Source organism: Neomonachus schauinslandi, chromosome 8, assembly GCF_002201575.2.
Source record: "Neomonachus schauinslandi chromosome 8, ASM220157v2, whole genome shotgun sequence".
Classification (NCBI taxonomy): domain Eukaryota; kingdom Metazoa; phylum Chordata; class Mammalia; order Carnivora; family Phocidae; genus Neomonachus; species Neomonachus schauinslandi.
This window is the reverse complement of record NC_058410.1, coordinates 19890283-19907741: the sequence shown is the minus strand read 5'-3', so window position 1 is coordinate 19907741 and position 17459 is coordinate 19890283. Positions and strand designations below refer to the sequence as shown.

The following is a 17459-nucleotide window of genomic DNA, read 5'->3' as shown; positions in this document are numbered from 1 at the left end:
GGATACATCATTGGATAAGTCATAAAAAGATGTTCTCATGGAGCTTATATTCAAGGGGGGAAAAGAAAAATTAACAAGAAAAATGTCAGACATATGTTCTAAGATAAAATCAAGAGACATGATCAGGATTTGCTGGGGGGTTACTTGAAGCTAACTGATCAAGAAAGGTTTTTCAGAAGGGGTGGTATTTATATTGAGACAAGATCGACAAGAACATCTGTAGAAGATCATCTTTTCAGGTGATACAGATAGCTAATATAGAGGCATGAATGAGTTTAGGGTATTCCAAGAATAGAAAGACATCTATGGGTCTAGAGAAGGTGGGGGAGAGGAAGTGGGCAGAGATGGGGTTGGGGAAGTTGGAAGGCTCAGTCCATGTAAAGGCTGGTAGTTCAGGGAAAGGAGTTTTGGTATCATTCCAAGTGTGCTGGGAAGTGATTGAAGCTTTTTGAAGAGGTGTGATATAACCTGATTTCCATCTTAACTGATCACTCTGTTATGTGTGGAATGAATCATTAGGAACAAGAGTGGAAGCAGGGAGAACAATCAGGGGGTAGGGCAGTTGTCTAGGCAAGAACTGATGGTTACTTAGAATAGAGGATGCCGTCAGTTGCCTGCCCAGATTCCCTATCTGCCTTGTGCACCATTCGCCCAGCTACTGTGAAAGTAGGCTTTTGTAAATCTCAGCTGACCCCTGCCTTGGAGGCTATACCTCCCCTGCCTTATTGAGGACCTTAGCCAATGACTGATTGACAGGAGGGCTCTGTTTCCTAAAGGCGGGGCTAACTCTGTGCTACAGTTTGTGCTGTAGCACTTCCTTATGGAATTGGACTAAAGCTAATCACTAGCTGAATGGCATTCCTGCTTAGCATCCCCCACCTGTCCTTCACAGATTCTCTTGCTCCTCTTCTCAATAAATAACTTGAACAAGAATCTTCATCTCAGCTATGTTTTTAGGAAACCTGACCCAAGACACTTGGTTTAGGATGGCAGAGGTTGAAATGGAGGAGACAGGCTTAGAAATGTTTGAGAGATAGAGTCTGTGGAATTGACCTGGAACATGAGAGAAAGATAGAAATCGAGAGTTCCTAAACTTTGTTATTGAGCAATGGGGTGGGTAATGGCATTATTTACTAACCGCAGATGTCTGGAAAGAGTGGGTTTGCAAGGTGGAGAGGGAAAAAATTCTGTTTCAGATATGTTAAGTTTGAAATGTCTATAAATGGATATATCAAGGATGCAATCGAATATTCTAATCTTTTGCTCTAAAGGGCAAGCTAGTCTGGAGACCTATATTTGGGATTCAACTATAATATTCAAATGGTGTTCGAAGGAATGTGACTGAATGAGTGTATTAGGGTGAGAGTAGAGATGAAGAAGAGATCAGGTTGTGGCATGAAAATATTGGAGGTTGAGCAGAGGAAAATCTAGCACATACATTGAGGAGTAGTCAGTGAGTGGTGACTAAACCATGAGAAGGTGTATCAGAGACTGAGAGGATAAAGTGTTTCAAGGAGGCTGTGGTCAGCTGTTGAGTGCATCTGAGTGGTTAATGAAGAAGAAGACAGAGAACAGATCATGAAATAGGCAACAGGGAAATTTTCGGTGACCTTGACAAGAGAAGAGTTTGACAGGAGAAGATTCTGAGGTAATGGGAAGAGTGGTAAAGGAGAGAATGGGAGATGATGAAGCAAACACATTGACCTAGACATTTATCATTGCTATGAATAGGACTAGAGAATGAGGTAGTAACGTAAGTGGGGAAAAAAGTGCAAAGGTTTTTATTTTTTATTTTTGATTAACACCATTGGAAGGAAATAACTGATTTTTACAAAAGAGGGGACAATTGCAGGAGAAAGTTCTTGAATAGACAAAAAGCAATGAGACCTAGTGTTTATGAGTAGGAGTTGGCTGTATCCTGAGGCAGAAACACTTCAAATTTACAACAGGAGGAATGCCAGAGAAATAAGTGCCAACAAAGAAAGCTTTGTAGATGTGGTGTATGGCTGAGTTAGTTTTTGTCTGATTATTTCTGTGTCTTTGTTGAAATATGAAATGAGGATCCCAGCTGAGATGAGGGTCAGAGGTGGGGTCAGTAAGTTTGGAGATTTAAGGAGGGAAGAGTAAGGATGAAATAATCATGTTAGAGACTAGGAGATTTTATTAATGGAGGAGATGTAGTATAATTTCCTTGCACTATCAAATGCCTCTTTTGGCATGAATGCTCATGAATTTTTAATTAACCAGTCATCAAGATTTTTAGTTTTTTCTAGACATACTTAGGTCCTCAGGTGTAGAGGTGGAATAGGTAAATGGTTGGGTTTAACTAGCACTGGGGTTTTGTCAGGAAGACACAAGGCAGTTAAAGAATTTGTAAGGGAGTGATTATGAGGATAGGGTATGAGATATGAGCTGGGCTAAGAGGCAAATGAGAGGAAGGATGGAAAGAAAGATGGGGAGGTGAATTGGTTTGAGGTGGTGATGAAGTTGAAGAAATCTTGGAGTGGGGGTAGTAGAATATATGAGCTTGAAAGACAAGAGGGGATAAAGAGAGTGGGATGTTTGACATCCACATTCAGAGATATTAGAAACATTTGTGACAACAAGGTCAAAAGTGTGGCCAGGGAAGTAGGTGGGTTATCGGAAATATTATTGGTTGGAGGGGGTTGAGAAACTTGGAGGACATGGTATTGAATCATCTACACAGGTGTCAAAATCCCCAAACTTGGGGAAAAGAGTAGAGGTATAGAGGACATTAAGATGGGGGCTAAAGTCATCAGTGAAATAGAGAAACGGGAAGCTGGCACAATGTAATATTTACTTTATTTCATTGATTTTTTTTTTATGTGTTCTTCGTTTTTTAAAGTATATTTTATTGTAAGAATGATATTAAAATAGAAATCAGAACGTAAGGCCAAAATCTCCCATAATCCTGTCACTTCATCAGAGGATGGTGAATTTTGACTAAACCACATAGCTGCTTCTTCTCTGGTTAGTCTGGCCGGGCCAGATGTTCCGTTTGTTTAGCTTACTCTTCCTGAAGTGTCGCAGGGTTTGCCACCACTGTGTCTGCCTCTTGACTGGCAGCCAGCAGAAGTGAGCCCTCAAATGAAGAGGCCTTCTCATGGTGCTGGTTGACCGCCTACCCAATGTGCCAATCTCTCCCACATTGCTAAAAATCTGTCACAACCATTACCAGTCACTGTTGTAAAATAGGGCAGTAGTCCTTCATTTCTCAAAACTTGTTTCACTGTGGATGCCCTGGTTAGATAGTTTCTCATTATCTTCTCAGTGTTGGTGGTTTGATTGCATTTGATGACTCTCTTGAATCCATCCAGATCTTCCTTCAGTTCCAGTTATATTTACAAATTATTGGGCAAGTCTGTCCTCTCTATTCCTTGTGACTAACGAGTCTTTATTCCAGCTTGTAAGTGCTGCGCTGCCAGGTTGTCTTGAACATCTGCTGATTGTTTCTGGACAGGGAATTATGGGGAGAGCGGAATGGATGCTTTCAAAGAGCTGGCTGCCCAGGAAGGCCTCTGCATCGCCCATTCAGACAAAATCTATAGCAATGCTGGGGAAAAGAGCTTTGACCGACTTCTGCGCAAGCTCCGGGAGAGGCTTCCCAAAGCCAGAGTGGTGGTCTGCTTCTGCGAAGGCATGACGGTCCGAGGCCTCCTGAGTGCCATGAGGCGCCTGGGCGTCGTGGGAGAGTTCTCACTCATTGGAAGGTAAATCTCAATCTCTCTCTCTCTCACACACACACACACACACACTTTGGCCCACATATGCTTGTTCTCACAAATCTGGATTCCCTGACTTCAAAGAGGGTAAGATGTGCTCTACTGGGCTGAACCTTAACTCTGGATCATGGAGAGTGGGGCTATCATCATTTTCCTGCTAGACAAGAGCAGGGCAGTCCATGACAAGACGATGAGACTACTTCAGAAAAAGGTGGGAAGTTGTTGCTGTTTTGTTCTGAAGAATTATTCTTTTCATATGCTTTGGGCCCCTTCCAATCCTCCGACCCTCAAACCACACACATGCTTGTCTTCACACTTCCTAAACATAAGAATCTTAATGGAGTATTGCTGGATGGAGGGTAGCAGTGAAGATGGAAATATATAGTAAGATACAAAATTTAAAGGGCTGGCTAAATGCAAGTGAAAATATGCAGCTGAGCTGTAGATCTTAATAATGTGCTCTTTTACACACATGGGATGGCTGAGGGATGCTTTCAGCATGTGACTCCTGAAATAGCAGGCAGTGGCTTCCAAGACCTCTGCTCTTCTTTCTAGATCATATGTACTTGTGTGGGAATAGATTTTCAGTATCATTGTATCTTTCGTAGGGTTTTTGATGTAACAGGTATCTTGTTTAATTTGCCTACTTATAATATTGCACAAAGGAACTGCTAAATTTTTCCAAGGAACCTACTGAGTTTACCTAAATGAAAGCCTCCACTGATCCCTGACTTTGTCATACTCATCTTCCAGATTGCTTTTTCTCTTTCCATCTCCTCTATTGGCTAGAATAAAATCTATACCTCACCTGTTGAAATACCTCAAACCCTGGCTCTCTTCTCTAGGAAGCTAAGTAGTAATGGTATGGACATCCTCTCCAGACTTTTCCCTCTGTCCTTGAACTTGTGGTTATGACTGCAGTAATAGTAGCACTAATCTCATCATCATCTGGTACTGGAGGTATAGGACACTTCAAAGACTTTAGAGAAGAAGGCAGGATATAAATACAACTAAAAAAATAAAGAAACGAAGAAGTACTCTCTCATGAGGAGATATGGAATCAAGATCAAAATATAATTCAAGATTAAGAAAATTACTGAATTTGAGTATAATTGGCACACTGTCACAAAATGTCATTTTGGCTTCTTCAACGTGATGCAGTTGTGTGAGGCAACTTAAGAAAGCAAGTCTTAAAAACAAGTATTTTAAAAAGGAATATTATTTCCTTTATGAGTGAAAAGGAGGTAAGCAGCATTGTTGACGTGTTATGCAGCATAAGGTTGGTAATATATGTACCAGGACAGGTGGCCTGCAGATATTCAGCCCTTTTTATTAGTTTTGTAAAATGACTGCTTTTATGAAGGGTAATTGTTTTAAAAATATTCTCATGTTTACCATTTTCAAAAGAACAATTGTCTGTGTTTTCAGAATTCATTCTCTTTAATATCCATAAAGACACTACCTACCTGGATTCTGGAGAGCTTAAAGAGATGTGGCAAATATGTGAGCTTTGGGATATACAGACTGCCTAATTGTGAAATATAATTATACAAATGTTGCAGTGAGTATTTGGAGTGTAAAGGATTCATTCCATCATCATTATTTAAATATTGAACGAAGATGGCAATGTAAACTTCCTTCTCTGGCTCTTGCCTACCTGCAATACAGCTGAGCTCATACAAGTATTTGAGTCTCACATATGCTTGCTTATGAAGAGGTCAGCTACATGTGATATCTACCTCTTTTATTCCTCTTTCTCTCTGCCCTACCTCTGCTGGGTCCTGCTGACACATTCTAGGGAACTGTCATAACAGAGAACACCTGAACTTCTGAGGATGCTCTTCCCCGTGCCAGTGGTTATTGCCAGTGACCCATGGAGCCCTTGAGATGCCAAAGCTATGCCCCACTTGCTGCTTCTCTGCCTTTCTGGGCTATATTCTTCGAGGGTCTATCAGAGTGGTATTGGCTGTTGCTCTCATATCTTAGAGGATTTGGAGAAAAATGGCCTTTTCTTATTCTTGGTTCATAGTTATCTCCCTTCCCTGGGAGAGAGATCAGTTCAGATATGAGTCCATAGGGAGCTAAACAGGGAACCAAGCCAAGTAGTAACACTACACTGTACCTAGAATTAGCTTTCCCTTCAGATGTTTGATTCTCCCACTTTCTGAGGGATAAATTCTATCCCAAACTCTCCTCTGTCCCTCATGGCAATGGACATTTGGTGGGCTTGATTCTCTTCTCATTTCTGCAGGCATGTCCAGAAGGGTTTTAGTTTAACATCAAGTTGCAACTTCTAGCTACATATGCAGTGTCGTCAAATATATCTCCCTCCTACTTGAAGGGGTTTCATTTACTAAATGATGATAAACTCTTTTGAGGTCAGGAGCCATTGTTTGGTTTCTTTCACAGCACATGGTATGATTCTGGCTGCTGCCAGATTTCCAAGAGGGCATTGTATAGGTGGTGATGGACCTCTTTTCATAGAAGTGAAGATAAGTAAGTCGTGGTTTAGATTGCAGCAAAAGACACTTAATTAAAAAAATTAGAACTTCCTGAATGAAGATTTATATTCCCTTGCCTCCATGACTCCTCTTTTCTCTCACACTTCACATGAACATAAAAGGAAATGTTGTTGGTGCCACCATCCAAACATATCCAGACTTTGACAACTTATTGCCGTTCTTGTTGCTGCCATCCTGGTCCAGGGCACCATTGTCGCTCACCTGGGTTATTGTGATATCCTCCTAATTGACCCTTGCCACGTTCCCCCCCTCCGCTGCCCCATCATCTATTCTTAAGGCAAAGTGATCTTTTAAAAATTTAAGTCAGGTAATGTCACTCTTTATGTGCTCAATACCTCAAAATGGCTTACCATTTTTCTCATAATGAAGTCTTACCATGGCCTTAAAATCCCGCTTCTGTTGTTGGGGCTAAGTTTTTCATAATGGCATAATAAACTATAATAACAGAAATAGAATTTTTAAATAGGACGTTCTCAAAGATAATAAAAACATTCTATATTTAATGAATGTAGGGTAATGGAAAAACCAAACAAAAAGCTATATGGGCTGAGAGTTCTGGCTCTGGCACAGAGTAATCATGTGATCTTGTTTAAGTCACTTTTTGTCTCTGAGTCTGTTTTTTTCTACAAAAATTATCAACCTATGACAAAACTTGACAACCTTCTACAAAAATTATCAACCTATGACAAAACTATGATCAACAGGAACATATTTATCAATTCATTTTTTCTAAAGTTATTCATGAATTTATATTAATCCATTTACATTTTCTTACCAACCACTTTATTAAAACCAGGAGAATATGTTGAATACTGCTGGTCAGTATTAGTGTCTTAATGTGGCCATGGAATGTAGCCAGCAGACCCACAGGAAAAGCAAACCTTCGACTGTGCACAAATTGGCAGAACATTGTCACCAAGTAAGTTAACCAAACACAAATTAGTCATTATGCAAAAAGAAAGTTCCATCTTAGTTCTATGAAATTGCTTCTTTTGACATGATTCTCAGAATTGTGCTCACCATATCTATAATTATAATTTTAATGATGATAGTGATGATAATGAGCACATTTGTTTGGACCTTCCTATATGCCAGGCACTGTTCTGAGCACTTTGTATACATTAACTTATCATAACAGTATTATGAGAAAGGTGCTAATATTATTCCCACTTTGATGTATAGAGAAGTAAAGAAGTTGTCAAAAGTGCTGTAAAGCCAGAGATGGGATTTGAACCTAGGCACTTTGGTTTCAGAATTCATGCTCTTAATCACTAAGTTATACTGTGTCAAGCTGTGATTGTTTTACTTAAGAGATACTAGCATTCCCCTTAGTTTCCTTTCAGTTTGCTCTCTCCTCTAGAGATCTTTCTTATTGTTTAGATTCACCTTCTTTGGGAAAGTCAACTGAAGTATCTCTGTAAGAAAGGTTTATATTTTTAATTATTCTCTATTTCTTTGAATCCATTTTCTCTCCTAGTATTAAAGTTTTAAATGATAATTCAATAAAGTTGCTATTCTTTTCAAGCTGATTATTTTTTATCATAACATGAGATTCCACAGTCTTATTCTCTTTGCATATAGTCTGTATCTATGGAACTATACTTATATAGAAGCCAATTTGGAATAAGTGTGTGATATTTCTCTGAAATCTTAAGTTTTATTTATTAAAATTGTAATTGTTAACTGATGAATTTGTTCTAATTTTTATGTTGTTCCTTTATTTGAAGAAAGTGAAAGTGAGCATAGTTTATGTGTTTGAGCACATAATAAGAGCTACCATTTATTGAGTGTTTGGCTATTAATATTTGATATCTCCAGTCTTAACAGCAGCCCTGAAACGTTGATTTGGAAGGTAGAGAAGTTAAACAACCATTCCAAATTCCTAAATTTATTAAGTGGTAGAGATAAAATTCGAGCTTACTACTATACCATAAGATCATACAGATACCTAAATATCAAATTGTAACCTCCTCAAAGTTGAACAGGTTTTATGTGCTTATTGATTTTCCCATCATGCCCAACAGTATTTGGGTGTCGTAAATATTCAATAATTTTGTCAGAAAGCCTGGGGAGTCATAGAGCAGCTGGTTTCATTTTGTGGTCCTTGATTTTCCTTTCACATTCCAGGATCAGTAAGTTTTACCTAGCATGGTAAAGTTTGATGTTCATCAGTCAGCCTCTACCTCTAGGATTCATCTGTAAAATTAGAACTCATTTTGTTTGCCTCTCAGGTTGTTGTATTTTTCTAATTATAAAATGCCTACTTGCCTATTAAACTGTAGCTGAGTGTCAGTGGTAGATCTCCTGTGGGGACCTAACAACACACTCTTCTCAGAGGGTGAATGAGAGCTTTCTGGCTTTAGTCCTATGCCAGGTTTTGACATTATCCACCCTGTTTTCCTCATCTTGGGAAGCCCTGAACAGCAGGCTTATATTCTATCTTGTTAGGAGCCTTTGGTTAAATATCTTGGGTATGCCATATTTGACTGTATATTTCCTAGCCCTCTTTATTTGGATTATGAACTCATCTAAATTTCTCCACTATACAATAGAAACATCCAATAAAGACCAGGAAGTCAATAACCTTTCATTTTGCCCCCTCTCCCTACTATATCCTGGCCAATCAAACTATAAGTGTAGGGTCCTTACATTTCAAATGCCTGTCCCTTATTGCTGTGTGCTGTTTAATCTGTCATCTCTCCCAACTCTTATCTTCTAACCCACTAGACCCACTTTCCATTATCTGTCACTGCAGAGAAATTCCTTCTAAAACTTGATCCATGAAAACACTGACACCATGGTTTTTGAGTTGAAAGCACAACAAACAACATTAAGCACATATTTTTAAAAATGGCTGAAAAGGAGCAATTGCTTTATCTGGAAAGAGGCTACAGTTTCATTTTAAAACAAAGGAAATACCTGTTTTTTGTTTCTTGTTTTTTACAAGGCAATGTTTTTGTCTTTCTTCCAAGAATACATATTTGGAAAAGTTACCTTTATACCCTTGAACAAGATGATATACCATGGTATTATATTTCACACACTTTTTTTTTTAATGAAAAATGAATTATTTTAGATCCCATCTTTCCATTATGGAAAAAAATCGGGAAAATATCTAAAGTTTTCAGCCTTCAAACAAAATTGTAAAGGTTATATATTATAAAGTAAATGTGGACTTTCAGTGAAGCGTGACCTCCACCAAAATGGATTATAATCAAGAGGCTGGCAAAGCTGATGAACATTTTCTGATGCATGATGGTCCGACTTAACAGATACATAACCTGGCCTTCTCTAGGTTCCCAAGGGCAGAGAATGATTGCTAACCTACTGACAGGCAGTCCCTTCTCCACAGGCAGATTAATGAGAGCTTTGTGGAAGATTACACTGTTAGAAAAAGACTGAAAAATGTGTTCTAGGGAAGGAGAGGAGATTTAGTCTAGAGTACTCTGGAGAATAAACACTATTTGTAGGATACTGACAAGTATTTTGAGCATAGATCTCAGCCACAGAAATGTTCAGGATTTTCACAATAATTGGGTGGCTGATTTGTATTTTAATGATTAACTCTTCTTTACACCAATACCTATTTCCATGTTTCAGATAATGGACATCTGAAAACTGAAAGACTATTATCTTGGTCTCTACTTGCCTTTACGGTACTAGAAACACGGAAAGGTGTTGGGTGCCCTCTGTATTTATAAGGCACTGGCTCAATTTGAATGGATGAAAAAGGAAGTCACTATGATTTAGTCTAGTTTGTGTTTGAGGCTGATTGAAGACAATAGGGAATTTATCTTAATACAATTTTTGTAGTTCCTATGATAGTCTATTTGCAACCTGACTGTACAACAGAAGCAGCAGGGGCACTTATAAATGCAGATTCTTGGATCTCACCCCAGACCATCAATAGAATTTCTTGGTGAAGGACTTTGGATCTTCTTTTTTTAAAGACTGAAGATGAGTTAAGTTTCAGAACCACTACCCTCTCATGCCTACATCTGTGCTTTGCACCCAGGTGGCATTCACTATGAATGAATTGCTTTCAGGACATATTTGAAAGGAAAAATGAAATGAATTTTAATTCTACTGCCTGTTATTCTGCCACTTTAGCTCTGTTTTTTTTTTTTAATTCTTAAAATGTATTTGCCTTCAAGATTTTCTTTCAAAAGTAAAGATATATCTGAGAGTAGTAAATAATATTAACAGTAGTACTGTTAGTAATAGTAATAAACACTATTTGCAGCTCTGTTATTTCTTGTATTTCTGTCCTCTCCTGATGCCCAAAATGGCCTGTTGACCTGCCCTGTGAAAGCATAATCATGTCCTAGTTTTCTGACTAATCAAGATGCAGAGTAGGAAGCATTTAAACATGTGGCAAATCAGTCCAGTCATCTCTGAGTGTAGGGTTGCCCGGGGCTAAACAATGAACTACTGTTTCTTGCTAATTGTGGAATTGGGATCTGATGACTGAGTTGCTCATCAGCTGCTTGTCTCTCTATATCATAAACCATAAAAACATCAGTTCCTGGGCTCCACCTTCTTCAGATTCTAATTCAGTATGTTTGGGAATGGATCGAAGAGTATATACATTTCAAATCAGCATTATTGAAACTCACCAATTTTAAGTGTTTCATTTGATGAGTTTTGGTAACCCTATATAGTAATGTAAGCACCATAACTATATGAATCATGAAATAGAATATTTCCATTACAGCAAAACATTCCCTAATGTCCTTTGGCTAGCATTCCTCTCCAACCTCTGGACACAGGCAACAACTGATCTGCTTTCTGTCATTTACACTTTTGCCTTTTCTAGAATGTTGTATAGAGGAAATCATATAGAATGTAGTCCTTTATGTTTGACTTCTTTTAATTGGCAAAGTGTTTTTAGATACACCCATGCAGTGGTACATATTAGTAGCTTCTTTATTGCTGAGTAGCATTCTATGGCATGGATATGCTTCAGTTTGCTTATCCATTCTCCTGTTGATGAACATTTGGGTCATTTCCAGTTTTGAATTTAACGTAATTTAGCTTCTTTATAAGAAACTGCCAAATTATTTTCTGAAGTGGCTGTACAGTTTTGCAGTTCCACCAGTGGTGTATGAAAGTTCTAATTCCTTTACATCTTCACCAAAATAGTATTGTCAGTCTTTTTACTTTTAGCTATTCTGGTGGGTGGGCAGTGGCATCTTGTTGTGGTTTTAATTTGCATTTTCATAATGACTAATAATGTTGAATATTTTTATGTGCTTATTTGCCATTTTAATATCTTTTTTGGTGAAATCTTTTGTAGACGTATATGTTCATCTTGTTATCAGGTTGTTAGTCTTATTATGAAGTTGTAAAAGTTCTTTATAATTTCTGGACCCAAATCATTTATAATATACATATTTTCTCTTAGTATGTCTGAAAATTTGATTTTGTTAACAGGATCGTTGGGTGATAGAATGGTTTAAATTTTGAAAGTCCAGTTATCAGTTTCTTCTTTTATGACATGTTCATTGTGTTCTATCAAAGATAGCTTTACCTACTCCAACATCACAAACATTTTTGTAGAAGTTTTATAGTGTTTCCTTCTATATTTAGATATATGATTAAATGATATATTTGGAGTTAATTTTCATACATGTTATGAGATAAGGGTGAATACTCTTTTTTTGACCTAAAAATATCCAGTTGTTCCAGAACCGTTTTGTTGAAAGGATTATCATTTCTCCATTAAAATAGCCTACCATTTGTTAAAAACAATAGTGTATATATGCATGTATATTAATTGAATATTTTTAGCATTCCATTTTATCTTTATCTTTGACTTACTAGCTATGATTCTTTATTATTTTATGAATAGTTGATATGGGGTTTGTAATATATTTAAGTTATTAATGTCCACATTCCCAGAATATTATACCATATTACATATAGTATAAGAACTTTATAGCATTTCTATTTGTCCCTCTTGATGTATGTTCTATTGTTATATATTTTACTTCTAATTCTGTTATAAAGTGTAAAATACACTATTATTTTTGCTTAGTCAATTATCTTTTTAAGAAACTAAAAATGAGAAAAAAATTACTTTCTATAATTAACTATATAATTACTTTTTCATTCCTTTGTGTAAATCCACATTTTCTTCAGCATTATTTTCCTTCTCTCTGAAGAATTTCTTTTAACGTTGCTTGTGAGGCTGGTCTGCTGAAATAAATTTTCTTCACCTTTTTGTCTGTAATGTTTTTATTTTACCTTAATTAAAAAAAAATTTACCTGGTATAGAATTCTAGGTTGATTGTTGCTGTTTTTTACTTCCAATATTTGAGATATTAATCAATTATATTTTTTTGACTTCCGTAGCATCTGATGAAAAATCTGCTGTAATTCTTTGTTCCTTGAATGCGTATTTTTAATCTCTGATTGTTTTAAGCATGTCTTTTTATCACAAATTTTCAGCAATTTGATTATAAGCCTTGATGTGTTTCATAGTTTTTTCAAATCAAAATTGGAAAATAATTGGCTATTATTTCCTCAAATATTATTTTTACCTATGCCTTTCTTTTCTTTCTATCTTGGGCTCCAGTTATATGTATGTTTGATTGCTTGATATTTTTCTACAGGAAAATTATATGTCTTTCTTTTTTCACTTCTCTTTTTTTGCTTCATTTTCTACAATTTCTATTGCTATGACTGAGTACACAGATTTTTCTTTTTGGCCGTGTCTAATCTGTTCTTAATCACATCAAGTGCATTTTTTATTTCAGAGATTGTGCTTTTCATCTTCTAAACTCATTTCATTATAATTAAGAGCATTTTTGTGTGACTTCAGTCCTTTTACATTTATTAAGGCTTGTTTTATTGCGTAGCATATGCTATTCCCTGGAGAATATTCCAAGTGCATGTAAGGGGGATTTGTATTCTATTGTTGTTGGACTGAAGGTTCCATAAATGCCTGTTAGGTCTAGTTTCTTCATATTATTGTTAAAGTCTTCTATTTCCTATTGATATTCTGTCTAGTTGTATCCATTATGAAAAATGGGATGTTGAAGTCTCCAAATATTATTGTTGAATTGTCTTTTTCTCCCTTTAACTTAGTTTTTGTTTCATGTATTTTGAGTTTCTCTTGCTAGGTGTATGTATGTTTCTAATAGCTGTATTTTCCTGATACACTGATGCTTTTATCATTAGAAGATATTACTCTTTATATCAAGTGACTCTTTGTTTTAAAGCTTACGTTTTTCCTGATAAGCATATAGCTACTCCTGCCTTTTAATGATTCCTGTTTACATTGTATATCTCTTTCCATCCTTTCATTTTCAACATATTTGTATTGTGTATAAAATATATCCTGTAGACAGCATGTAGTTGATCTTACTTTTTAAAATCTAGACTTATTACCTCTACCTTTTGATTATATTGTTTAATCCTTTCACATATAATGTAATTATTGATGTAGTTGGAGTAACATCTACCATTTTATATTTTGTTTCCCAATGTTTCGTGTCTTTTTGTTCCTCTGTTGCTCCTTTAATAATTTTTTCACTATATTTTTAAAAATTATTTTCTTAGTGGTTGTTCTAGGGCTTACCATATAATCTTAACTTACGAGTCCACTTCAAATTGATGCTAACCTAATTTCAGTGAGATATATAAATGTTACTTTTATATAGCTCTATTTCCTTTTTCTTCTTTTTGTGCTATTGTTACACATTACATTTATAAATATTAAAAACTTAGTAATGCATTGTCATAATTATTGCTTTATAAGTTATGCCTATTATAGAACCTGACATGAGAAAAGAGAGTAAGGATATATTCGTTGGGATTTTTATATTTGCCATTTGATTTACCATTTCAGATTCTCTACATTTTTTTTTTCCTATGGTTGCAAGTTACCTCCTGGTGTCATTTATATACCAGGTACAACTTTGTTCCTACCCACCACTTTTGTGCTGTTGTCAAATAAACCCCATTTCCCTGTGTTATAGGTCCCCAAATAAAATTACATGCATATTCTTTTATACAATTGCTTTTAAATCACTGAAGTAGAGAAAGAAGAAGAAATATGCATTTATACTATTTTTTATAATTACTTAACTACCTTTACCTATGCAGTGTGTGTGTGTGTGTGTGTGTGTGTGTGTGTGTGTGTGTTTGAATTTCTGTCTTGGGTAACTTGCTTTAAGCCTAAATTATTTCCTTTAATATTTATTTTATTTATTTTGGTGGGGGGGTACGTCCTCTAGGAATGAATTTACTCAGTGTTTGCTTATCTGGGAGTATCTTTATTTCACTTTCATTTTTGAAAAACGGTTTTGCTGGATATAAGATTTTTAGTCAACAGCTTCTTATTTCAGCACTTTGGATATGTCACCCAACTGCCTTTTGGCCACCATTATTTTTCATATGAGCTCATTTCTTGTTCTGACCAGAGGAGGTGAAAGTGTTGGGAAGGGAGGTGTTCCAGTGTGAAGATTCTTTCTACTGGAAAGACCTTAACTCTTGGTAACCCTAATCCTGTCCCATTTCTCTTTATTATAATTTTGATGGATAGTAAAAATAATTGAGGATTATTGCTTTAACTATTCTAGAGAGTAAAAATCAATAACCTCTTCTACTGAATGATTATTCCAGAGTTTTAACTATATACTGTGGAAGGCTGACATTTGCACAAAAGAAATTTACACTTTTTTCCTGAGGTACTTACCCAGAGTCCTAGTTGTAGTTACAGCCAATGTCTGGTGTGTTTTCATATTTGGGAGAATTTGGATCTTTGCTTTTTATCTGGTATCTCTTAGAGATGGGCTTGGTGTCTGCATCTTTTTAAAATAACATTGAAGAATGAAAAAAAGCATGCTTTGAACATTCCTTTTTATACTTTTTTTCATAGTAATAATTTTCTTCCTGCAAAAGTATATTCCCAAGAAATTACCATAGGCAATTTTTCAAAATGTAGATGCAGCTTTAGAGATTTATGGAAATACTACCCAGTAACTAGGGAGTATGACCTAAAGGGCTTCTGGGTTTGGCATTCCTCTCTAATGAGGAGATGAGCAGGTATATTTTTTTCTTCCTTCCTCACCAAATGTAGCACATTGTATAGTTATTAAAATTCACTCTAGTCAATTCCTTTAAGGATTGCAAACCTAGCTAAAAACTCAAGGGAGCCAGAATTGCAAAAAATGTCTCAGTAACAAAGTACAGGCACACCTCATTTTAATGCATTTCACTTTATTATACTTCACAGATACTCCATTTTTTATAAATTCAAGGTTTGTGGCAGCCTTGCAACGAGCAAGTCTGTCACATCATTTTCCAATAGCATTTGCTCACTTCATATCTCTGTGTCATATTTTGGTAATTCTCATAATATTTCAAACTTTTATCATTATATTTGTTATGGTGATCTGCAATCAGTAGTCTTTGATGTTACTACTGTCATTGTTTGGGGGCACTGCAAACCACATATATATAAGAGCAAACTTAATTGATAAATGTATGTATTCTGACTGCTCACTGACCAACCATTCTCCTCTCTTGCTCCTTCTCCTCAGGCCTCCCTATTGCCTGAGGCACAGGGAATAGGGCTTAGTATTGAAAATTAAGCCAATTAGGAACCCTATAATGGCCTACAAGTGTTTAAGCAAGTGGACTCTTACTTTCAATCAAAAGCTAGAAATGATTAAGCTTAGTGAGCATGTCAAAAGCTGAGATAGGCCAAACGCTTGGCCTCTTGTGTCAAACAGCAAAGTTGTGAATGCAAAGTAAAAATTCCTAAAGGAAATTAAAAATGTTAATTCCATGAACATACAAATAATAAGAAAGTGAAGCAGCCCTATTGCTGATATGGAGAATGTTTTAGTGGTCCGGATAGAAGATCAAACGAGCTATAACATTCCCTTAGGCCTAAACCAGAGGAAGGCCCTAACTCTCTTCAAATCTATGAAGGCTTAGCAGGTGGCAAAACTGCAGAAGAAAAGTTTGAAGCTAGCAGAGGTAGGTTCATGAGGTTTAAGGAAAGTCATCTCCATCATAAGAGTGCAAGGTGAAGCAGTAAGTGCTGATGTAGAAGCTGCAGCAAGTTCTCCAGAAGATCCAGCTAAGATAGCAATGAAGGTTGCTACACTAAACAACAGATTTTCAATGTAGATGAAACAGCCTTCTATTGGAAGAAGATGCCATCTAGGACTTTCATAGCTAGAGAGAAGTCAATGCCTGGCTTCAAAGCTTCAAAGGACAAACTGACTCTCTTATTAGGGGCTAATGTAGTTGGTGACTTGAAGTTGAAGCCAAGGCTCATTTATTATTCTGAAAATCCTAGGGCCCTTAAGAACTACACTAAATCTACTCTGCCTGTGCTCTGTAAATGAACAGCAAAGCCTGGATGACAGCATATCTGTTTACAACATGGTTTACTGAATACTTTAAGCCTAACGTTGAGACCTACTGCTCAGAAAAAAAGACTTATTTCAAAATAGTACTGCTTACTGATAATGCACCTGGTCACCCAAGAGCTCTGTTGGAGATGTACAATGAGATTGATGTTGTTTTCATGCCTGCTAAGAAACATCCATTCTGCGGCCCATGGATAAAAGGAGTAATTCAACTTTCAAGTCTTATTATTTAAGAAATACATATTTGTAGATTTTGGATACTAGCCCTTTATCTGATATGTCATTTGCAAATATCTTCTCCCATTCTGTCAGTTGTCTTTTGATTTTGTTGACTGTTTCTTTTGCTGTGCAAAAGCTTTTTATCTTGATGAAGTCCCAATAGTTCATTTTTGCCCTTGCTTCCCTTGCCTTTGGCGATGTTTCTAGGAAGAAGTTGCTGCGGCTGAGGTCGAAGAGGTTGCTGCCTGTGTTCTCCTTTAGGATTTTGATGGACTCCTGTCTCACATTTAGATCTTTCAACTATTTTGAGTCTATTTTTGTGTGCGGTGTAAGGAAATGGTCCAGTTTCATTCTTCTGCATGTAGCTGTCCAATTTTCCCAACACCATTTGTTGAAGAGACTGTCTTTTTTCCATTGGACATTCTTTCCTGCTTTGTCGAAGATTAGTTGACCATAGAGTTGAGGGAATTATTAAACTCAACACCCAAAAAACAAATGATCCAATCAAGAAATGGGCAGAAGACATGAACAGACGTTTCTACAAAGAAGATATCCAAATGGCCAACAGACACATGAAAAAGTGCTCA

At 36.5% G+C, this 17459-nt stretch overlaps 1 protein-coding gene across 3 annotated transcripts in view; it reads left to right on the top strand.

The window, feature by feature from the left end:
• GRM1 (glutamate metabotropic receptor 1) overlaps positions 1-17459 on the top strand; it is a 415932-nt gene that overhangs the window by 107313 nt on the left and 291160 nt on the right. For all 3 annotated transcript variants that reach the window (XM_021693412.1, XM_021693413.1, XM_021693414.1), the window contains exon 2: positions 3482-3731. In XM_021693412.1, the coding sequence (XP_021549087.1) occupies positions 3482-3731 (250 nt within the window). The remainder of the gene's footprint in view (positions 1-3481; positions 3732-17459) is intronic.